Source organism: Plectrocnemia conspersa, unplaced genomic scaffold (assembly GCF_051122295.1).
Source record: "Plectrocnemia conspersa isolate PC_06_02 unplaced genomic scaffold, ASM5112229v1 ptg000003l, whole genome shotgun sequence".
In the NCBI taxonomy this organism is placed as follows: Eukaryota; Metazoa; Arthropoda; class Insecta; order Trichoptera; family Polycentropodidae; genus Plectrocnemia; species Plectrocnemia conspersa.
This window is the reverse complement of record NW_028277167.1, coordinates 1,541,518-1,567,948: the sequence shown is the minus strand read 5'-3', so window position 1 is coordinate 1,567,948 and position 26,431 is coordinate 1,541,518. Positions and strand designations below refer to the sequence as shown.

General features: G+C 29.3%; 1 protein-coding gene across 1 annotated transcript; it reads right to left on the bottom strand.

Moving 5' to 3' along the window:
• Positions 1-136: 136 nt before the first annotated feature.
• Positions 137-26,431, bottom strand: Chd64 (transgelin calponin-3). The gene is made up of 4 exons (XM_088183381.1): positions 26,275-26,431; positions 1,411-1,547; positions 1,141-1,345; positions 137-845 (listed from the first exon to the last, which is right to left on the bottom strand). The coding sequence occupies exons 1-4, from the start codon at positions 26,329-26,331 to the stop codon at positions 675-677; spliced, it is 570 nt and encodes a 189-aa protein (XP_088039507.1). The 5' UTR covers positions 26,332-26,431; the 3' UTR covers positions 137-674.

Here is a 26,431-nt window from a genome sequence, read left to right as displayed (position 1 = left end):
TTCATTAAAATGATAAAATGTACAGCCTGAATTAGTATGTAATTTTACCTTTATAAAGCTATCTTATTCTTGTAGCTAAACATGTAAAATTATTGTATTTTTGTCGATATTGGTTGTGTAAATAAAAATAATAGAATATAGTTTATTTTAAAATTTTATTTGTAATACTTATTTCAGTAGGAATGTTGTAACATTATAACACTGTAATGTTTTATGAATTAGAGATTTATTTTAAAAGTAACCGTCTACTTTTCAACAATAGTACGTATCTATAAAATCTTTTATTTATTCTTTTGAAATTATTGGTCTTTTACGTGTGTTTCACACATTTTAGCACCAAATCGTCCTGAAAGTTCGTTAATATAAAATAAATAATCTTCTATGTGGAAGTACTAACAATTGTTCCACGACAACGTCTCAATTCCAAATTTACATTACGGCGCATCTCGTACAAATCATAAAAATAAATATATATATTATATGTATATAAAAAAATGAATAATTCACAGATTGATCTTAATTGACTTTGTTGAACATGTTTCTAAAACGCTTCACAACAGTTGATTGAAGAGTGAATATCATAAATTAATATTATTAAATAATATATACAGCTAAGCTTGGAATATTTCAATCGCGCCGAGCGACAATTTTGCAGACGTTTTGAGCTTCGACGTTTACATGTGACGAGTGTTACCGAAGTTGATTCCGCTCTGTGTGGCGCCTTTGTTAGAGCCGTATTGAAGAGAGATGACTCCTTGTCCGGCCCTCATCTGCTCGTCAGAGAAGTTGCGAACGTTCTTATCGGCTTCCTTGGGTCCGATGGAAGGCTTTCCAAAGTTTCCGGCCTAGAAAAAAATTGCATAATTTATCAAAATAATATTATCATCTTTTATCTTGAAATGGACATCGAACATTTAGTTTTCTGCGTCGTATGATAGATATAATTTTGCAGTTATTATAATATTGAAGCCATGAAGGGAATTTACTGATATATAAACGAGCTTTAAAGGCGATGAGTGCAGATTTTAGAAAAAAATATTATTAAACTTTACTTTAATTATAAATCATATACTATTGTTAATTATAAAGTATATTAAAAAAGTACTTAGAAAGACTTTTGTTATGGTATTATTAAATTACCTTTCTTCCTAAGGATTGTAAGCAGATGACGACAGAGTTGAGGTTCTGGCGTTCCCACAAATCGACGGTTTGGAAGGTCTCTTGAGCGGGGACTCCCAACACTTTAGCGATCTCTATGAAGGCATTGATGTTTTCCATGCACTTGAAAGCCATCTTGGATTCGTTGATCTTTTTAATGGAGTCGGCTTGGATGTGGTTCACCAAACTGAATTATAAAATTATTATATATATATATATATTAAAAAACAATAACTATCAATCGAAACACACCGGCATAAGAGAGTTCCGTCTCTCAAGACTTCGTAGAAGTTGTCCATGTCGCCGGAGAGGTTTTCCGGTTCTCCGGTGATGGCTTTGATCCACTCTAGGCATTCTTGAGCTAGTTCCTCGCTGTATTTGCTGTTGACCTGTAAGTAAAAAACGATAGATGTTAAAATTACATTAAAAATAAATTTGCTTTCATAGTAAAACCTTGTTTTTATATAAGATTTTCGCAGACATATTTGTGTAGCTTTGCAAATATCACGAATTAAAATTACACGTGTAAAGCCGTCGAATTAAACTCTATAATAACTATCAATCTTAGCGATGGCGATAACGTAGGAATATAATCTATAGATAGATTATAGAATTAACGATCGAATGTTATCAGCGCCATTCTGAAATTGCGAATATTTTTATATAAAAGTATTCATAAAATAATATTATTATATGGCTTAGGTTTTCAAAGCTTAAATAGTAATAAAGTCGATAAAATATTTTTTTAATTAAAAAAAATATAACGGACCAAGAAAAAGACAGTTAAGGTGTTAAATTCTCTTAACCGTTTGAATGCCGCTATGCTACACGTCATAGTCGACATGAATGCCGCTGGGACGCGGGTGTCTAAGTTTTGTGTTTTTTTGTTGTAAAATTATAAATAGCAGCTCACTCAAAAATTGTTTTTTTTTTTAAATATATTAATAAAATCATCATACTTTTGCTTAGAACTAAAAGCATGGCCGGTCCAAGGGGCGGGCTATACGGGTGGTCACCCGGGGTGCCATTTACTCCGAATGAGGGCGCCTTTTGATTTTGTTTAACGCGATATCGATATCTCCTCGATTTCTCGAAAAAATTCGGATATGGTATTTTAACAAACTTACATTTTTAGCAGGATTTTTTTGTTAAGAATTTTTCCCCCTCATTAAAAAAAATCGAGATAATTTTTGAACAAATATTTACATTACGACCTTTTTTAAGCTTTCTCGACAATCTGACTTCCGTTAACCTTCTCGGAGAAAAATTTACGAGAAGGATTTTAAACAAAAAATGATTCATTTAGCTCTCTCAGGAAAAAAATCCCAAACGTTTAATATTCTCAGGTAATTTAGATAACCACAACACAAACTAATCCACCTTATTCCAAAAAATATAAAAATAAATTAAACATTTGTGAAACACAGTGTATTTTTAAAAGTCCTTTGGCCATAAGAGCGCACATATCGGGCACGATACGGTTAATCGTATTCGAATGTATTTTTACATTCCGGACGGACGGTGACCTCGAGACGCGAGACGCGAGACGCGAGACGCGAGACGCCCTTATCTCGGTCTCGGAGTCCCTTTACTTCGGGGGACGATCGTCTCGTTCGAAAACACGGTTTCGAGTACACGGACTGGTTTGGCCAAGGTCGCTCCGTAACAATGCTGTCCCACATGAGAGGCCTTCGTGTCTTACCATCGCCACTTTCTTGCGTTATTATTGTATCATTAGAGCTGACACTTTCCTCGAGACGTCGTAATTAAATAGCTGGAAAAAGCCCTTTAATACTATTTCCCGTTGTTTGAATTTAATCTCTAGCAACTTTAAAATAACAATTTAATTGACAATGTATTTTGAAATAAATAAATGAAATATGTAGGTATTATAAAAACGTATTTACAATTAAAATTGTTTCATGGTCAACATATGATGCGTCATGGCCAACGCTGTCGTTACGCCGAATTTGACGTTTGCTGGAAAGGTGCGATTTTTAAAAGTTTGCAAAAATGATATTCTGTCAATTAGTAGTGATTTATTGTCGTCGAAAATAATTGAAACTGTTTTTAAAAAGTGGTTCAGATGCTTCTGCGATTAAATTTGATGCCTCGCTCGTGAAATAACGGTTGAAACCTCTCGCGACTTGCGACTTGAATAATGATAGTTTGCAATCTAATATAATACATGTAATAATTGCGAACGCCGCGCCGCCATATTTTACTTTTCGCGTGGGTTATTTTTTAAAAAAGATTTATCTATAATATATATTTGTCTATTAATCTATTTAATTAGTGTGGTCTTTTGTTAAGATTAATTAACTTTCATTAACATCTGCCAACGTTTGAACACATGGTTAATTAAGTATTATATTTCGACACTAGTTAACTTTTAATAACTTCAACTGCTTTGTGTGTATTAACGTGTATTAAATACAAAATACAAAATACAGGATATACCAATAAGGAACGAAGGATGTAATCGAAAAGTATTATAGGAAATATGTACATATATAAGAGAGAGTCAATAATAAAACACGAGAAAAACATATTTAATCAGTTACTTCGCAGTTGAAATTTATCATCGACATTTAAAAAGCAATAACTTGACTTTAAACTATTGAGTGTTCATCGAACGGAAGTCCACAATATGCTAATTGCTAACCTTAAATAGCATTGTCCTTAAAACTGTGATGTTATCAAATGTCGGTCGTTACAATTCCGTTGTTACGTAACACGTAATAATAAATTGATAAAGCTGCGCTTTATATTCATTTTACTTTGATATTTATTTATTCATATAAAAAATAATAGCATAATTTCGTAATCAAAATTGCGAATCGGAGCGTTTAATTATTTTTGTGCTAATGACATTCGCAGTTTGCAGTTTACGAACCACAAATTTTGCCATTGGTATAATATAATAACGAAGCGTAAAAATTATAATCTTTTTGAGACGTTAAGTCATTTTTCAATACATTCATATTTTTATACCCACACGTAGCCTTTTTATTTATTTTATCTCGTAACGCCTCTGCGTCTTGTCTTTATATTGATAAGCTGAATAATAGTCGGAAAAATATTTATATGCATTTTTACAATAATTATAAGCTGCATCTTTAATTTTTTAAATCAACTTTTATAAAAATCAGAATCATTAATAAATATAAAGTTCAAATTGGTTTTCTATCATTACAATGATATTAACGTCGACTAAATTAAAATAATATTCAAGTACTCTTTTTGGCACAAAGATTAAATTACTTGCTGTAGTTGTTTAGATATAATCGTTATTTTAATTACATTTGCTGCGATAAAATCATTTTTAATTAAATTTAATTTAATAATGTATGTCACAATTTACATAACTATAGTAGCAAAAATACTTTTCTACTTTCTACTATTGTAGAGCTCAAAACACAGCTTAAATTGAACTAACTATATATTTGTATCATACTATATTATAATCAATCATAAATACATTGTAAATATTATTAATTTTTGTAGAGATTTATTTAAAAAATCATAATTAAATTTCAAACCTATATACTTCATACTATAATATATAATAATAAATCATAAAAAATAATTCATTATTGATACATTGATTTATTATCAATTGATTAAAAACATATTTTCTGTAGTAATTTTAATAATGTAGAAAAAATCTTAACGTTACACTTAAAATTTTACTATTATTTAATTACAAAGATAAATTTACATCAAAATATATTACAATTAGCTATAAATAAATTAAGAGCTTTAATTTAATTAAAAATGTACCATAAATAATATTTTTTAGCGATTTAACATAAATAATTAAATATGTACTATGAATCAACATATATTAAATTATCAATCATAAAAATAATTCATAAGCACAATGTCAAAATTGTTTAGTAATGATATGAATAACAAAAACAGTTTTACATTAAAAATTCATAATTATAATGTAGAGCCTAAAATTTAATATTAATCATAAAATAGTTTTTGTTGAAAAACTATGATTTTTTAGAAATTGCATCAATCCACGATAAGCGATGATGTCAGTACGATTAAAAAACAGTATTTTGTCAATTATGATGGAGTGTTTTATTGATTGAAAAATGATCTCCTTTGTGTTCTAATTCGACTAAATTGCTAAATCTCACCACTGTGCGGCAGCACGCACGCGTATGCCGATTTAATGGCGAAAAATTCGCGTACAGTGCAACAATGCACCATAAAATATTTTTACAGCCAGCTTAATGACGTCATTTTATTATAGTCGCCGATCTTCGAGAATGAAATCGCAATGCGGAACCGGTTATGATTTTTTCGACTAAAGCAAACTTGGACCAAAAGGTCGCGTGTGGCGGTTATTTTCTCAGCTAGTAACTAAACTACATAAATTCGAGTATAGTTAAACGCTAAGCAATAATGTCGAATTAAGCCATTAAATCAATTGAAAGGGACTGATGATATTTATAGCGACTGATTGGAGTGAGAAAGCGATTTGCACATTTGTGATATAATGTATTATACAATACTATACAAATATATTTGATAATAAAATCTTGAGCTATTATATGAGCTCTTTCCCTTCGTTATATACATACATATGTATATGTTTGTGATTATTTCGTTAGTCGATAATATACTTCCGCTATTGTATATACTATTATACTTTTCTCTGAGAATGTTTATGACCACAGAATATCAATACAATATTGAGATGCTAATGAAATATAAATTAAGCAACTATTCACAGACCGCGTGTTAGAAATACCTGATCTAAAACATTGCGAAAGACTTGTGTAAAATATGCATAAGAAACCTATCATCTAACTTGCTACTATAATTTATCATATGCATGTTTGGCTCAGTTACAACGCCATATAATTTAATTAAAAGTTGTTTTTCTGTCACCAAATATGGGATAAGTAATTAATATTAAAATTATAATTCTGATTGATCATAATATATTTTTTTCTAATTTAACTAATCACCAGAACGTGGCCCTAATTTTTATTTAATCTTTTTAATCAGATTTTGCCCTGTAGGTTCGCTTTCAGAGCCAATTGTAGTTATTAATTATAAAATTACAGTTTTCTAGTCTATATCTGGATATTGAGTTTAAGTCAGTAAAACAGTTAACATGAGTATTTAACTAAATAAGCACCTACCTACATAGAATACTTTTGAAAATGAGTTGCATTGACCTGGAAATTTGATTCGTTCGCGAGTTTTTAATAAGAAATACAATTATGCTGATAACTTTGATAATCATAAAAAAAATACTTGCTTAGCTATAACTATGCCGACAATAGATTATAGTTCAATCATATTGCAACACAATTCATTATCAGCTAATGCTGATACCTATCGATTTTTTACATCGCATAACACGTTCATTGAAAACGTACATTTATAGTGTTTATATTAATCCGATTATTGAATCAGACAAGTTTTTAAAAACAAAACTATGCAATACGCATGCGCAAGGCCTTTCTTGAAGAAGCGCACAGTGAGTCATAAACTCCATCTGAACAAACATTTTTGATAGTCGTCGAAACATTAACGTTTGAAATCTTTGCCGTTTTTAATTAGTGAAATATGCACCAAATATTTATGTAACCATCTGTCAGAGCCGCAAGTGTTAATTAAAAATGAAAATTAAATATCCGGCGCGATGAATAAGCCATTCATTACGTTAGCTCTCATCAACCGATCACATCAAAAAGTTGACCAGTATCATATTCTCTCTCTCGATTTCGTACGTTGAACCCTTCGATATCGCGTGTTGGGTGTCAAAGTGTATTAGCTGTATTACAAATCATACAAATACACGTGAGCTCAGCAAACACGCGAAGAGTATATAAATGCGTAGTCTGAAGGGCGTTCTTTGATACATTTGAAATTAAGAATTATAGCACCTAATAAATAATAAAACCCTACATTATACTACTGTTTCTTCTATGTTTATACTAATTCCACCGATATTTAGCAAGAATATTTTATAAAAATCATTTATTAGAGATTTTTTTCAATTTACGATATTTGTTCAACTTTTCCCCTCGAGGATTAGTCAATGGTTCATCTTTCTTACGCGTGCGACCTTAACCCACGCGAGAAAGCCGTCATAGCGAGGAACCAGGAAAATACTGTTATGCCTGCACTACACCCTCTGGAAGTTGTCCGAACCGAAGTTACAACTGAAGTCGGCCGAGACATACGACTCCGAGTAAGCGACCACACTGTCGCAAATTTTATATGCCGTCCGGACTGCGGCTTCTGTCACGTACAGCCGGCATATTTGCGCGCGATCGAAAAATGTGCCAAATAATCGCAATTTTTAAATTGTCATTTTATTAAGTTTGTGTGTGCACTCACCAATACAATATCAGTGAAAACTTTTCGGTCGTAAATATTCAATTTACGCAAAATCTTTGTCGGCTTTTGCAAAATGCCATAAGGAATAAAAATGATACTTCAGAATACGAACACCACATCTGTGACTATCCTAGAATTTGTCGCCATCGATTCTTAATAAGAATTCGTTATGGTGTGACATTTATATAAACCGACCTAGGAAAATACATAAGGATATTTGAAACGTTTTTTTTTTAACAAAATCAAGTACCACTAATTATTTTTTTAATTATTTAATTTTATATGAAAAAAAAATATTAGAAGAATATACTATCAAAAATATAATTAATCCATTTTGGTGCCCTAAAATATTCAAAGATGTCAGTAAGTCTGTTGAAGTCCCCGATAAGCATGTGTTATTATAACTTGACCACGTGACCACGATGCAGCGCTCGTCATGCGTGTTGACCATAGGACGCCCACGCACATACGGAAATTGAGCCGAGTTACTCGTTCTATCTCAGTTTGCGAAAAACCATATCATTACGGAAGCTAGCAGCGTAAAAACGACTGGGTGGAAGTTTCTCCTCGGCTTAAAGCAAACATAACGAAATTTATAAAATTCTGGTTAAAGATCTTTATTTAAAATTCTTTGGCAGAAATATAATAAAATATAAATTAAAGACGAAAACATAAAAAATCACACTATAAAAACAGGGCTCAATTTGCAAATTTATATTTCGTAATAATGTTTAAGTTAGTTGACACGTTCTTGCCTTATAAATTTTCATATACTATAAAATAATACTGGGGTACTTTGATTCGTATTTTATTTAAAATATCATTGAAATCGCAATGTATTTTTTTCATAATTTTTTCAATTTTTTTTACTTAAAAAAATACATCGTTGGTTAGGTTAGGTATCAGTTGACCTAACCTTTAGACATTTTGTTAAATTTTAATGTACGCCGTAGCATTTTCTTACTTTAAAATATAAAAAATATAAGAACATATTTTTCGATATAACATTTGTTTGACACAACTAATGACAAAACGATCCTAAGTATAGGTGTATATATGCGCCTTTTCAAAGGTCAGCAACAGACGCTTCATAATTATTTTTAAACGGGAAAACGAAATAGCGTCTCATAATACAAAACATTAAAATTAACATAATGTTATACATAAATATAGGAATCTCATTTGTACGGAAGGCATATTAATATAATATTTTGTTAGTCAGAATATTGATAATATTGATCACCAGAGTTGCAGCTAGCTTATAGAGATAACAAATTATTTTATGTCGAATCTATTAAGATAATCAATAAACTAGTTGAAAGACAATTCGCGCTTTGAGCTTGGAAGCTAAGAAGAATTGGCGAGTTTCATGCGAGACTTCGAACCTTTAGACATCTCCTTTTGAGGAGGGTCTGAAGGTTTCATTTCACAACAACATCAAATTGGGGCCATTGCTGAGCTTCTTTGAGACCTGCTGATTTTTATCAATATAGAGATCAATAACAACAAGATCTTAATTATTCTAAAACGATCTGTATATGTAAAAAATGTTACTATGGAATCTTATTTTTTTAAAGAGAGAGCCTTGAACCAACCATTCGCGTGCTAAAGATGGATTCAACTTGGGGTCAAAATTATAAAATAAGTCACAGATTATTCTTTTAAGATAATTAATAAACACACTTAAAGCATAGAATGTACAATGTGAAGTAAGGACATAATCAAACTGTTGATTTCTAGAATTTATAATCAAAATCCAACAACATTTAATAAATTGGCAAAATTAGCAAGTGCCGTTGAACTTCTTCGTACGAGCGAGAAAAAAATGCGGTTTTTATTTAAAGGCCGTATCCTGTACCGACTGACCAACGTCTCGATTACTTTTTTTTGCGAGATCATCGATTGTGTGCGAACACGATGACATCACGTTCAGAAATAAGCCTTCAGAGGATGTGAGCCAACGAGAATTCGCAAATATACGAATCAATGCCATATATGATATGCATTCATGAGAGATGCTGGTGTTTATATTCAGGTAAAAAATGAGCTTAAACTGCTTAGTTGTTTAGACTATAACTAACTAGATTCTAGTCTACAATTCGTTTGTACCCATAAACATAAATTAACCAACAGGCGTCATGTTTTCATACGTTAATTGAAACGTGTGCATAGCGTTCGAGCAATTTAATCCCACTGAAGTGCAATTTGCAGCTCGACAAGTTTACATTATAAATTATAATAAATTAAAGTGCGGGATTACAAGGCGAAACAATAAGTTAACTTCAATGTTTTCGACGCTATTTGCTAAACCAATCTGTGGAACAGTAGTTAGCACACATCTGTGAGAATTTTTTCATAACAAGAAATCTTACGTAAATATTAATATTTTTTAATTAATGTATTTATACACGATACTAGTTTTTGCATATGTATTACCATACCATATAAGATCTTGTGATTTAAAATAAAATTGCAAACGTAACGCATTTTCACTATTTTAGGCATGAACACATTAATCTCTCAAGCTTTATGGATTTATTTTGTATCGGCGATACCTCAAAAGATTTAAAAGTAAAGCGGAATAATTAATACAAAATAACACTATATTTTACACAAGCTGTTTTTCTCAACAAAAAAAAAATTCCGGTAAAATCAGTTTTTTGGTACAAAAATACCGACAAAAAATAAAATATACGTTTAAAATGTATGTATATTGCTAAAATTAGTTAGCACGTACACTTTTAGGTTAATTTATTAGAAAATGAAATGCCTGAGTTCCATAATTTACAAAAAAACGTGGCCCATTTCTTTTGCACAGTACTGAATATATGTATATTTATTAATTTATTTTTAAATATTTCGTTATAATCTGCCAGACGTAAGCCCAATGCGTTACAAATTCGCTAAATCTGTACCAACTGAGCAAGTCAATCAGATATAATGTATTCCTAAAAGTAAGTATTAAACACTAGACTGAAAGTCTGAGAAACAGTGACATCTATATTATTAATTATAAATTATTATATGTAATTTAATTTATAATCAATAGATCTAATAATCACTGCAGTTATAATAATAGCGCATTTTTTTATTAATAAAAATTCGAGTACCGCTGCCGGGGCTCGAGCCCGCAACTTCAGAGTTAATAGTCTGATATATTACGGACTGCGCTATTCTGTCCTTAACATAAAAAATGTTTTTTATTTTTTAATATAGAATATAATGAAATTTGAGGACACGATATTAGTTTTAATCATATCAAGATAAAAAAATGTATCAAAAAATATATGACACATATAATATAATAAGCTATGAAAATCGCTGTGTTCCATAAAACCTTAACATAATACTCCAATTAAAAAAAATATGATTAGTCTGTAATCTAAATTATTACATCACGTGTCTCAGACATTGTAATTAATAGTCATACTTGAACTTTATGAGCAAATATTATGAAGTCATAGCTAGTGATATCGAGCGACAAATTAATTTTTTCACTTTGAACACTTATGAATATTTTGATTCGCTCGATCGCAATTCGGTCACGCCTATGAGAAGGAGAATCTGAGACACGTGGCTGAATTATTTAAGTTATAGTACTAATACAAAGACACGTGTGTAGAAGAATATATCATTGAAATATCACGTCATGTATTTTTCTGATCAAATTCAATGTCTGTTTAGAATCCACGACAAAAGCAATAAAAGCGTATTTTTTTAACAATGTTATGACTTACAATAAGTGAAAGTCGAATGGGGAACATATAAACCGAATTTTGACCAATAGGAGAGCGCAAAAAACAATTATCACTTCTCAGAAGTCAAAAATCCACGCCAAAAGCAATAAAATCGTGACGTCGCCGTCGCAGCGGGAACGCTCGTTACCGAGCGTTCCCACTGCGACGGCGCCGACACGATTTTATTGCTTTTGACGTGAATTTTTGCCTTCTGAGAAGTGATAATTGTTTTTGCGCACTCCTATTGACCAAAATTCAGTTTGAATATACTTTATCTTTTACTCTCATATTAAAAGTCCGTAGTAATATCGGTAAGAAGAGCGATCATATTTTTAAAACAGCAGTTTGTCTTCTTCTGCTTATGAAAGTGAAAGTTTTAAAAGTACTAATTAACGCAAATATATTATAGTCACTTTTGTGACTATAATATATTTGCGTTAACACAGTCAGTTAAAGGGCTATCCATTTCATTATTATTCATAATTGAGAAAGAGATTTGGGTTTACACCTCTACTATTAGCTCTAAAGCACACGGTACGTATATACGTTCGAATACTTATCATTACTCCTCTTTATATTTAGATCAAATTTAAAGAAATCAAAATTATTACCATATTTTTTAGTATTGATAAGTATATCGAACGTATATCCGTATCGTGTGTTTTAGAATAAATAAATTGTATTTTGTTTTTAATATTAAGACTATGCAATTTTAATCGTTTTTTTAATACATTTAAATTTTAAATAAATATTATTTTTATACCGTTCGATATATAAATAAAAATACTGAGAACTTAACCTTTTATGTTCCAAAGTACTTTGGCGTAATATACGACCGAAATGCCAGCCATTATTATTTAAAATTACAACGGCACAAGTTGCTTGCGACAGCCCTGGCGACGTTGAAAAGTTGACATTGAATTTGAGCTTAATTTAAATTTTCTGAAGCCATAAAATAGTAAATATTTTCTAATAAAAATCCGTGTGATCAAGATTACATTTTAAAATGAACTGAAATTTAAAACAAAACCATTTCAACGTTTACCTATCTTTATAACATACTTATAGAAATAAATATAGAACAACCCCATAATATAAATAGAAATGAACAAAATAGAATATAAAAAACATTTATGTATCCAATTTGTTATTTTTTATAAAGTGATTTTAAAAATATAATTTAAAAAGTAATAGCTTTAGCTAAGAAAAAGGTATAATGATCAGAAGTGGTGTAGGAAATTATAATATACTTTGATGCAGTGTTTTAAAAATATATTATATATTGTTTTAAATCCTTTAAAAAATAAATTAAAATCAAGTTTGAGAAACGTGTTTTACACCACTGATTTAGAAGAAAGAAAATATTAAAATTCACGAGACTATCTATATATGTACATATGACTATGTAGTGTTTAACGAATGATGTCACAATATGACGGCGTTAATCAATAATTTCTAGTTTATTATATAAGCCACAAAATATATTAAATACGCGTATATTTCTTCAAATCCATGTTGCGGTTTTGATGTAGCGGAAAAGTAGCGTAATGATAACGCTTGTACAGAATGTGCTTGCGATAGCATTTTCGCGACAGAACGTGACATAAATACAGTCACAGTTTGTTTATGTTGTTTTTTGTTTATCGGTCTGACTCATCGATTAGCAATGTTCTCGTTTTATTAATTCTTCAACTTTGCCGACTTTTGCAATTTTTCGAAGAAGACACGTCTGACACACGTCATCGCTGGATCAGCAAGTAAAAGTGGTTTCGTGATAATATGACTTTGCGGCTTCGTCACCGCAAAACTGATGACGCAACTGTTCAGGTATCGCTGACGAGTCTTCCTGCGACGAATACTGATTCAAAGAACTGACTTTGAATGGAGGGCATTAGAAAAAATAGTTTGATAAGTGTTTTTGTTGCTATCAGATCCATTAAAACAGGCTGCATTCACTTATAGTTGAGATTATGAACATTGATCGCAGATATGATACACAAAACATAAATAATCTGACGGATTTAGATAGTGATAATAACTGCGTGAATATAAAATTGGAATTAAATAATATATAGAGTGAATCTATATATTATTTAATTCAAATTTCATAAGTAAACAGCTGAACGAAAGCTTTTTAATATTATGATTTTACAGTTAAATATTTTGATTTTTAAAAAAAAGTATTTATTTAGACATATTAGGACTTTGCACAGTCAAATAAATCATATGAGATTAACGCACAATACTACTAACTAGTAATCTGGAAGTCATAGGGCAATTCGCCTTCAATATATAAGCTTTCAAAGTATGCACGAAAATATATCGTCATACTGTTTTTGAAAGATCTATTTTCTTGTGATTTTGTATCCGTAAAATTAAAATATATTATTATTATTTTACTTTGAAGTTCTTTTGGTATTGAATTCTAAAAATACCGGTATTGAAAGCGCCCGTCAGATCAAGGACCTGTGAAGGTGACACTTTTGTTTGGAGGCTGGGATCGCAACGTTTAAATCTTCCACTTAAAATCCTTAATTTTCAAGTGCCACTTTTTAATAGTAATGATGGTGTTGAATAGTTATTATTAGGTGTCGATTTGATGGAAAATAATGACAATGTATATGTGAAGAATTCTCCAGTTTATCAGACATTCTTCGGTCAAAGGTGACGTCGGAAGAATTACTAACATTGTTAGAAACTTGCCAGAAGTATTTAAAATCATAGAGAAATCAAGTGGTGATTGTCACGATCTTTAAGATGAGGCAACTTTGTTGCCGCAACAACAAGAGAGAAGAAGAAATATCATATAATAGTGAACCAATACAATAAATCAGTAGTAAATTATTGTTCACCAATCTAAAGGTTACAAGCAATAATCGACATAAAGCGTGTATCTTTTAATCAATGGCGAATGTGAATAGCATTGTATAAAAATAGATCAAATTAGTCTTTTTTCGCTAAAAAATAAAACATATTTAACTGATTTTACTGCTATTAATCATAATTTATATTTTTTAAATATAAAAAGCAATATTTCCAAAATGTTTATCGTATTGCTGTAATTTTGTTTTAGTCGATTTTATCATTTTACAGCTATTAGTGACACGAATCTAAATGTATGCATTACTGCACTGTGATTAAGCCTCACATAAATTGTCACAATTATAATATTATTATTATTAAGTATTATATCTAAAAGCTTTCAATTATTTTGTGTATAAGTATTGCCTTAATTTGCTTACTTATATATATTTCAAGAGGTAACTTATTATAGAATTATATTATTTGTGAGCTTGTGTCATCAAAAATATATACAACGAAGTCTAAGAGGGAAAAGCAGCAACGATACTAGAGCCTGAAATCATTAGCTTTGAATAAATTAAATATATAGTATATATTATATTCTACCATAACCAAATAATATCCAAAAAATTGCTAAAATTCGATGAATTTTAACGAAATATCTAATAAAAAAATCATTTTACAAGCTTAAATTAATTAATTAAATATATATTGTAGTATATATAATATACTATCATAATCAATGATAAAAATGTAACTGAAAATAGTTTTTGCATGTATTGTTTTAATAAAAGTGTTAAAATACTATCCATAAAACAAGATATAACAGAGAAAAACAACAATAATACTGAAAACAAAAATTTTAATTAATTAAATATATAGTATACATAATGATATATCATAATCAATTATAAAAATGTGACTAGAAATATTCTATGCACATGTAGTCAAACTATAAGTGTTAAAATACAATGGATTTCACCAAAATATACAATATATGAAACATTATATATACTAAAACCCAAAAATTTTAAGTTTGAATTAATTAAATATATAATATACATAATAATATATCATAATCATTAATAAAAATGTAATAATAAATAATTTTTGCATATATAGTCAAAATAAAAGTGATAAAATGTCATGGATTTCACTGAAATATATATGAAAGGATCTCTAAAAGAGAAAAATATTAATAATACTGGAACCCAGAAGTTTAAATTAATTAAATATATAGTATAACTAATAGTATATCATAATCAATCTTAAAAATGTTATTAGAAATAATTTTTGCATTTATAGTCAAAGTAAAAGTGTTACAATTAAATGGATTTCACCGAAAATAGAGGATAACATTAATGATACTAATATATAATACAAAACTCTTAAGATTGAATTAATTAAATATGTAGAGTATATAATATTATATCACAATCAATCATAAAAATGATTTTTGGTTATATTGTTAAGTAAAAGTGTTAAAATTCTAAGAATTTTACTTAGACATCTATAAAACTTTACTGACATATATAATAAAAGAAAGCATTAATGATACTTGAACCTGAAACTGATTAAATATATAGTATATATAATATTTAATCATACCCAACTATAAAAATGTAGCTACACATAGATTTTGCATATATTTTTATAAGTAAATGTGTTAAAATGCAATGGATTTTACCTAAACATCTATAAAACTAGATATAACAGAGGAAAACATTCATGATGTTAGAACCCAAAACTTTTAGGTTTGCATAAATTAAATTATAGTTTGTATAATATTTTATCATAATTAATCATAAAAATGTGGTTTAAAATATTTTTTGCATATATCTTTAAAGGGAATGTGTTAAAATGCGAAGGATTATACCAAAATAACAATAAAACTATATCTATAATAATAAAGAAAAACATTATTGATACTAGAACCCAAAAATTTAAAAATATATATATTTTTCATCATATTCTATTATAATACACTGTAAAAGTACAACAAAAATGATTTTTTAAAAAAGGATACAGTAAACTACTTAATTTATCAGTCAATAAATATTATTAAGTTTTTGTAACGTGCCGAACAAGTATATTCGTCACGCTTACGTACGTGATGTTCGGAGATTTAAATGAGTCATAGACAGATTTCGGTCGGTGTCTTTACAAATACAAATAAATGATATATCGTATTGACAAGTGCAGACCCTAGGTGGAATCTGATACCTGATTACAACTACGATATATCTGAAATTCCATCAGATACTGTATGTACATATATTATATTACAAGACGACTAAATTCTACGAGACGCATCACTTTGCCTACAATACATTACTTATTAAAATAATCACTCCTTTATTTTATCCATAGAAAGAAGAATACTAGAAGTGCGTTTACGTGTCGTGAGAGTGACGACCTCGTCTACGCAAAAGTGAAGGATAACAAAGATGGCCTTTCAGAGGTCGTCTTGCAGAAAGTCTTTGTGTAGATTCGCAAGCAACTTATCTGAGCGCATTAATTATCGTTCGAGGATTATCTGGATGACAATCGGACGTCTCTGGGACTCTTGCACAAGGAAAGGAGAGAAAGTGAACCGATTTGTGACCGTACTTGGGACTGGAATGACCAGCTGCTGCCGCTTGCCTGGCTGAGTCACTACTCGACTTTGCCAATTATGGTATGCATGCCAAATGGACTGAATACAGAAATCTCACTTGAAATGAAGATAATCTTGAGTTGGGATTAGTCCGACAAAAAAGTGGCATTGAAAGAAGATCGAGACTATTGTGTCTTATTTATAAAAGAAGGAATACAAAATATCATAATTGATGCATAATAAAACGAGGCTTATTCAACTTGTATAATAAAACAATCTTTTCAATGAGCTATCCTTCACTTATTAAGGAATTTCCAATTGAAATGGTATTTTATTACTTAACATAAAAATGTGTGAGTGTCAGGTTTTATTCATATTTTACGATGATGTAAAAAATAGACATGTAATTTATTTTCCTGTGTTTGTAGCGTCTACATATTTGAGGAAAACTATGTATAAAAAATATACTTGTGACATTTTTGATGATTATTGAGATAATTAGAATCAGTAGCAAGGTTTTCAATATGTTTTAACACCCAAATACAAGTATGAAATATATTAATAATATATAACTATTCTGTGGTATCTTTATATAATATTCTAGGAACGGAGGATACATTTGCATTGCATACAGTTACTGGCACGCTTAACAAAACAGCAATATAATCAGTTGCGTGAAATATTTTGCGGAGTAGTTGTCCTAATCTGCATCCTGCACATTGAAGATATTATATATTACATAAGTTTGATGTGATATATAAAATATTTTATAGTATAATGGAATTTAAAAGATTTTGGCACAATACTACAAACTAGTAATCTGTAAATCATTCATTCATAAGTCATAAAATAAAAATAATAAAATATCACAAAAATCTAATATGTAATATAATATAAATACAATATGTTACAGTGAAGTTATATTTTCACTAGTATAAATATAATTTTTATCGTATAAATATAAATCATATTTGAATACATTTTCACTAGTAGATATATATTTCTACTAGCGAGTGCTGCTCTATTTTTTTATGAAACTCATTTGACAGTTGCGAAACATTCATTTCCTGTTTAAACTTAAACCTCCCTAATACGAATTAGCCAAACCCAACTTGACCTACTCAAAGTTCAAAAACGATATGTAATTATATAGAGTGATTATTAGGTTAGGTTTGGGTTTGGGTAGCAAATGGACGTTTCGCAACTGTTACTGTGAAGAATATTTTTCAGTACAAATATAATTTCATTTAAAATGTATCGAACAATTAATATATAATTTCACTGGTCAATATCAGTGAAACTGTATTTATTATAAAGTGGCGTTCACAGTTGTCAATTAAGACTACTACTTATGTAGTTTTTTTCTAAATTATCACATGTCAGATAAATTATATTTTCACTGGTCGAAATATATACCTACCGGTGAAAATGTATTATTATATGTATATAAAATGTATTATTATATGTATTGTATTGTATAATCAAGGAAATACTAAAATTGAATTGTCATAAGTCATAAAAGTTTTAAAAAAATAAGTGTTTGGCATGTAGTGGAACTTGAAACTTATCCACAAGCTGTTCGTTAACGTCTGGAAACAGACATTGCACCATAAGAAAATGTGGAGGGAAGGGGTTCATCAGAAGCAAAATTTCTTAAATTAATATGACGAATTTCTATCAGCAAGTGACACTATTTTTTGAGAAATATTTATTTTTTCGTTTCAAAAAGTAACTTAACATGCACGCGTGGTTTTTTGTGAATTGCATATATTTTTATGTTCTATTTTTAAATCTATCTGGCGGAGGGAAGGGGTTTCTTAGAATTAAAAAATTAGATTATTATGATTTTGAAATTTCAATTGGAAAGTCACATATTTTTCTGAGAACTACTTATTTTATAAGTAGCTTGGTGTGAAGTGTAATTTCAATACAATCTCTTGCCAGTGATATTTAATTGCAGAACTCATATAGGTGGTTCCTTGATTCTTCATTGGCTCATGCGTCTCGTAATTGCTGTTTTTATATTTTTTTAATTTTTACTCTATCTGACTATATGATAATCGTATTTTAATCACGTCGATGTCACCACTGAGGAAACGGGTTTCAAAGAAACAATTTTTTTTAGCTTAATATGGCTCACTGAAATTTCGCAAAAATACTGCAATATTGAAAGCCTTTATAATATATACAATAATAGCGCAAAGATAAATGTTCGTATGTTATAATACAAAATAAAAATCCTTTACACTATTCTTATCGCGATTTTGTTACCAAAAAGACATTCTCTAGTTGTAAACATATGTATTTAAATAACATATTTTTATCTAAGAAAAATAAACAAAGTAAAACGTAATTATATACCATTTACATTATAAGAATCAACAATTAGTATAACTACTAAATCATCATTACAAATCAAATCTAATTAGCATTAGAAATGGCTCTCTAAATATAAAAAAACGAGTGTAATCATTATTAGAAACGAGTCTTTCTGTACAATTTGTCTACCGTCACTTTTGACACTGCTTTCGCAATTTTCTAATAGTTTTCCTTCTATCTCGATAATATATCAAAAAAATCGATTGTACAAAAACTCACCTTGTGCTCTTAAATCTAAAAACCGACATCGAGCTACTTTTAAAATAATAAAATCTCTCGCCTTTCAACGCTTTCGATTATAGGCACTCTCTGCCATCGATGACAGGCCAATTTTTATGAGCACTCGCATTCCAGTGATGTTTTATAAATATTTTATAAACGACCGTTAGGAACATTATATACATTATCGATAATATAGAACGAGAGCCTTATCGCAAAAAAATGCCATGTGATACACGGAGTAGCAATTTAAAACCAATAACGAAACCAAAAAAATATTCAACGGAATGCAAACGTTTCTTAAAACAATAAATGTGTTTGATTTGATTGTTTGGTGCGATGGAATTCGTCTTGGTAGTTAACTGGACAAAAACACAACTGTAACTGTATTCGATTAATTAACACAGTTACGCACTGTATAAGACGTGATGCCTAATTTGGATACATTTTTGAGGTCGACAGACATATGGAACGTTTCGGTGCTTATCTCTATTCAGATGATTCATTAATCAAAAGCAAAAGCAAATCAGTCTAATGTCTGCAAGTATATGATGTTGTTAAAAAAATAACTATTAAGTGTAAACGCGTTTCTTATCACAAGTTTCATAATCAAACATTATCAACGGTGAGATGCGTCACATATTCAAGGTTGAGTGGCATTGTTCTAAAGGTCAGACTTTAACAATCTTGTAGAAAAGAAAAAAGAAATGTCTGATTAAGCATAACATTGTTTTTAAAATAACTTAATACAATGATGAACGCGTGGGAATATTCAATAAGAATGCCATAGAATTGAATAAAAAAAAACGAGTACGTTTTGTTCACATTAATCGTTAATTAAACAAGATAATCGACGATTGTGAAATTTATGTGCTACACGAGCAAACGGTTAATTTTGATATTAAAGTTTGAGAAGCAAAGATTTGATAATAAGGAATGCATTTAAATTAATCTATTAATGTATTCGAAGACGTGTAATAAAAAAAAAAAGAAAAACCTTAATAAAAAATATAATAATTCAGCTAAAAACAACACATAAATACCAATTTACCACATTTGAGGTACCACAGATAGTTATATACATATAATGTTTTTTTAATTTAATTGAATATAAATGATTCGTATAGAAAATAATACCAATAAATTAAACAGTATGTAAAAAATCAACATAACAAAAAATATTTTATATTTATTTCATAAAATATACGGAGAGCCTCTGAATTGATCCACAAAAGTTAAATAATATATAAAAATATGTTAAATAATTTGAGTGTTGAGTGTTACAATAAATTATTGTAACATTCTAATAAAAAAAATATTAAAATAAATCAATGCAATAAAAGGTTATCACTGATTTTTTTCTCTACAGTTTACTATACTATATAAAAATGGAAAAATATGTTAAATTAACTGTATAAATTAATAAGGGTTATAATTAGGTAAATGTAAAATTAGTTATATTTATGTTTTTTAGTATACTATCTAAGTTTAGGTGGTGGAAATGTTTGCAAAAATCTCCAATTGAAAATATTATGATTATTTTGTAACATACATTGCATTTATCTGTAATAAAAATAAAAATACCGTAATTTTAATAATATCAACATTAAATATCTCGACTAAGCTCGTCAGTATGATCCAGCAAAATTATTTTCAAAATAGCAGCTATTCGAAAATATAAAAAATTGTAGATGTATCAAAAATGTTGATTACTAAAAATTAAAATATAATTTAAATTTAATTTTTTTTTTGAATTACTAAATATTTTTTTAAAAGAAAACAGTAAACCAAGAAATGAAAATTAAACTAAAATGAAAAATAGGTATTTTTTTACATTTGTTGGTCAATGATGTGAGATATATCATATTTATATCAAAATATGCGGAAGTAGTTTTTATTATATCGATATGAAATTTATTCTAAAAATATTTTTTCTAAATATCTCGGCTAATTTTGTAAGTCAACATGATCCGCCATCTTGTTTCAAAACAGCTGCTATTTAAAACATGGTAAAAAAGATCTGAGTGTTCTATAATATAAATTAAAATAAAAAAAAAATAGAAAAAAAAAGTTTAAAAAATCATAGAAAAAAATAATATTATTGAAATTGAAATTAAATTAACGTTAAATATATTTATTTATCAATAATGGGATTTATCGAAATTTTAGGAAACTATAACTCCCGTATTTTTAGTTATATGAAAAAAAAGTATAAATAATATTGACATAAAAATTATTTTATTAAAAGATCATTTAAATATCTCGGCTTAATTTTATCAGTCAGTCATCTTGTTTCAAAACAGCGACAATTAAAAATTTTAAAAATCGGTAAAAAAAACAGCAAGTTAAAATATAACAAAGAAAAATTAAATTGACTATATAAATAATAAAAATTGTAATCTTAAAATCCTCAAGATTTGTTTATCATTCGTGTCATTTTTGAAGGCAAGATAACTCTAGTTTTAATCATATGACATAAAACTTGTTCTAAAAATAGACTAATAGCTAATTTTCTAGCAAGTTTGATAATTAAAAATAGAGACTATTCAAAAAAAAAATTAGTAGCTCTATTAAAAAAATCTTAACGAAAAAAGTATGGAGGTAAAAAAATTACTTACTGCAATTGAAATTTAATAAAATTGAAAAAAAGACCAAAATTAAAATAAATCGTAGCTCCACTAAAAAAATCCTAAATAAAAAGTCAAATATGATTTATAATTGATGTTAAATTAATATAAAAATTAAAATAGAAATCTTTTTTACACAAAAATTTTATATATAATGCATAAAACCACAGACAGATTATTTTATATATTTTTTTAATTTATGTGTGTTTTGAAAGACACTGCTTTAGTTTTAATCATATAGTTTTAAAAATCGATCTTGTAAATATTTCAGTTAAGCTAGTCAGCCAGCCTGATCCGCCACCTTACTTCAAAATGGCGTCCATTCAAAACATTAAAAAATCGAAACTATGATAAAAAAAAATTACCAGTGAAAAATTTTACGGCGTATCTCATTATATTTTTCTTTACTAATATAAATTAAACTAAGCCACTCTAAATGTGTGTCAAAATCCATACTTCTTTAAGAAAAACATTTTAACTGTATATTGCGAAATCTGAGCCGAAAAACTGAGACGGATTTTGGAGCACAATGAGAAGCCGTCAATCAAATACCGATATGGACAAATTCACATCTGATCGAACCCATTTATATTTACGAACCGAGACAGAGGAGGTCGACTACACTCTTGGTATGGAAGTAGATATGGATCTTGACACTATTTCCAAGTGTTTTCCTTGTAAAAGATAACATCGGCAAACAGGGAGGAGCTTGTTATCATAAGCGTTTTCAAGTCTCGATCGATGAGTCAAATTATTGTGGATCGGTTGACAGTTTCGGTAATAAATAACCATCAGTTATGGTTCGGTCCGGGCATGGGGTTGGCTATGTGTGTCAAACGAGCCGGGGATCAAACCGGTCGGACCCTAGACCGGTCCAGACGAGAAGTCTTCCATTTATCATCGTAATCGAACGTCTAAAAGCGCGAGTGGAAGCACAAGTTCCAATTGCTGGGGTAGAATGTGATTGAGATTGACGCAATAAGATACTCTCTACAAAAGCTCGACAATTCATTTCAGCTTCAAGACTGATCGATTAATATTCTGATGGAAATAGGTGTACAGTAAGGTAAATTTTAAACTATGAAATACCGTAACTGTCATCAAAACGGTTGTTCTTTATGATGCGTTAATAAATCATTTCGTTTTAAAGATGCATATATACAAATATAATCGCTTACTATATATGGAATATGTACGCTTTAGAAATATCAATGGAAACTTAATCTAACGGGAAATTTGTCATAATAATATCGACGAACTGGCTCGAGACATATTTTTATAGCTCCTAAACAAACATACAAAATAGTTGGTGACCGAATTATTGCGCACACGAAAATTCTGAACATAAAAGATTGTTTGATTGTCAAATATATTTTACTTTTAATTCCTACCGCTATATATTTTTATCTATTTTAAGTAAAACTTTGTGTAATTATAAAAAAAATAGTGTATCAATTGATATTTTTAAATTTAAATCTGTGATATATTTTGACGTATATATAAATATATATTGACATATTCTTAAAAATACATACATATATATGTTTATATTGATCATCTATCAGAATTTTCACTGTGCGCAATAACAACCGAACCAAAATAATTATATTAAATATTTCAGTTGAGAGTAACATCATCGCGCCACCTTAAAATCAACGGTAATAAACAATGGGTTCGATTATATTTATAATTTAAGAAATTTAGAAAATGCTACTGATCACGCAAAGGAAATGGAATAAACATTAAAACGAGAGTATTCAAACTATTTTCGAATATTTTTATGTTTTAAACCAAAATACCTGCCCCTTCGTGGCAATTTCATTATTAATATTTTTTAAATAAAATTTTAAGCAATGCTTGAAAAATCTAAATCCTAATTTTTTATGCTACGCGGACATTTTTATTCGGGAAAAATAGCAGTTTGTGTTAAATTTTAACGCTCAAATTTAAGCTGCGAAACGTCCACTTGCTGTGTAAACCTAAACAACGGGCAAATCTGTACCAATTGAGCAAGTCAATCAGACATAATGAATACCTACAAGTAACTATCAGACTGAAAGTGACATCTATAATATTAATTATAAATTATTATGTGCTACACAATTTATAATCAATAGTTGTCACTACAATTGGAGCCGGTCTTTTTTTTTAATATTAGTGCATTTTTATAAAGAAAAATTCAAGTACCACTGCTGGGGCTCGAACCCGTAACCTCAGAAATATTAGTCTGAGACGTTACTGACTACACTATTCCGTCATTAGAAAATTATATCATTAAATAAAAGAGTGCGAAATGAGTGAACATGACCATTTGAGCGGTATCGCCTTACATGTACGGTGTTCGATCTTTCCCATCTCAGGGGAAGGAAGAATGAGTAGCGACAACGTCTCATCTGGCATATTGCTCCATAGATTGTCTGCATTTGAATATTACACTATGTTTTAAAAATATAATAGCTAGCCTTGCCGTTATTACTACGGACTTCTGATATGAGAGTATTGGTTAAAGTGTATTCAAACCGAATTTTGGTCAATAGGAGGGCGCAAAAACAATTATCACTTCTCAGAAGTCAAAAATTCACGTCAAAAGCAATAAAATCGTGTCGGCGCCGTCGCAGTGGGAACGCTCGGTAACGAGCGTTCCCACTTTTGACGTGGATTTTTGACTTCTGAGAAGGGATAATTGTTTTTTGCGCTCTTCTATTGGTCAAAATATGGTTTAGATGTGCTTCATTCGATTCTTACTTATGTAAGTCGTAATATTGTTATGAAAAGTCATAATATGAACGCTAGATAACCGAGCGACGGAACAATTTGGCCAAAATATGCATGTCATTTAATAAAATACTATGAATCGGTCGGTCTTTTGCAGTTTTAAGGTACCCCAGATAGTTATACATTTATTATATTAATAATAAATAAAAAACATTATATTTATGTAATCATTTTAAAAAATTTGATTTAATGTAAATGATTTCTATAGAATATAATACCAATAAAATATAAAAAATATTTTTATTAATTTTATAAAAAAAATATTGAGAGCCTCTTTATTGATATAAAAAAAATCAACTAAAACCAAATATTATATAAAAAAATATGTAAAATAAATTAACGATATTTTATAATAGAAATGTGTTAAAATAAATTATTGTATCATACTAATAAATAAATCAAAGCAATAAAACGTTGAGAATTACTGATTTTTTTATATAATTTACTATAAATGCAATATAAAATAATAAATAAATAACAGAAATAATTATGAAAAAATACGTAAAGTTAACTAACTCTCAGGTTATACTAACAAATAACTCACTACTCTAAGTGCTAACACTGTTTGTATGCTTTAACCCAAGCTGAACGAAGCGAGGTATTTTAATACCCCATTGTCTATGTTTTTGTAACACAATAAATGTGGTAATGGTTATTGATAGATTCATTCAGTATCAAAAAATTAACTGAAAATCTCATATTGTATTTCCAAAAAAAAATAAAACTTTCAATGAGAATTTTAGGAATGTAATGTAGAATAAAACAATCGGAAAAGGCTCTGCATTACAACTGTGTATAAAGAAGGGAATAAAATTACTCGATCCTATGTTTTTTGGAGATCAAATGTGTCTATTTTATTTTTTGGACCTAACAAATACTGAATGGAAAATATAATATCATCAAGTTTGGGGTCCAGCCGTCCCCCTGTTCGCACAGATACAGTTTTTTTACATTATTTAATTAAGTATATGTTAATTTCAGTTTTAGTGATAATGAGGGGGTCTAAAATTGTGTTACTATTGTTGTAATACTATCATATTTTGGGGTAATAATAAAAAAAGTTTATCTAAAACTTCTCTAGATGCTTTTGTTAGTTATTTAATATAAACGACGTTGGTGTATCATGTGTACATAAACTAGTTCTATAAATCAATGTTTATTAATTGCTTATTGATGGTTTAAATTCCACATCTTTTCGATTTGATAGAATAATTATAATAATTTATTGCGGTCGATCAACTTAGATTTAATTTTTCATAATTTTATTAAAAAAGTATTTTCAATTGAATTAAAGAATAAATAAACGCTGTTCTAACAAAAAACGTCGACTTGTTGATTCTACGGGGCGCGATTAGTATGCAACAAAAAGGATGCGGGCAACAATAGACAGGTGTGGCCGTCGAAAGAAGCCGAAAAAATTCGCCGGTCCAGGTATAGACGGCACCTGTCTCTATAAAGTAGTTCCAAAACCCCAAGACTTGGGCAATAAAATAAGGTAAGGTCGGGAGGTGTACGATATATAGGTCAAACGCTGACCCAGAAGGGAAGAGACGCAGCCTCCAATCGATAGAAAGAGGACGAGTAATATGTGTATAGATGCGGCGGTTACCTTTCTTTGAGCCTCGGCCGCGAAGCCCGATTTGGTAGCCCTGTTGGAAGCCATCATTGAGCGGGATGCGATGTTGTGATCGACGAAGGAGCGGAGAGACTAAGTGCGACCGACGACTTCGACGGCTGGACTCGGAATGACATCACTGCGCGGCTAA

Excerpts from the sequence above, each read along its gene's own strand:
- Chd64 (XM_088183381.1), bottom strand. The coding sequence starts at position 26,331 with ATGATGGCTTCCAACAGGGCTACCAAATCGGGCTTCGCGGCCGAGGCT. Across the intron at positions 1,346-1,410 it reads GACGGAACTCTCTTATGCCG|TTTGGTGAACCACATCCAAG; the intron begins GTGTGTTTCGAT and ends TTTATAATTCAG. Across the intron at positions 846-1,140 it reads TACAATCCTTAGGAAGAAAG|GCCGGAAACTTTGGAAAGCC; the intron begins GTAATTTAATAA and ends ATTTTTTTCTAG.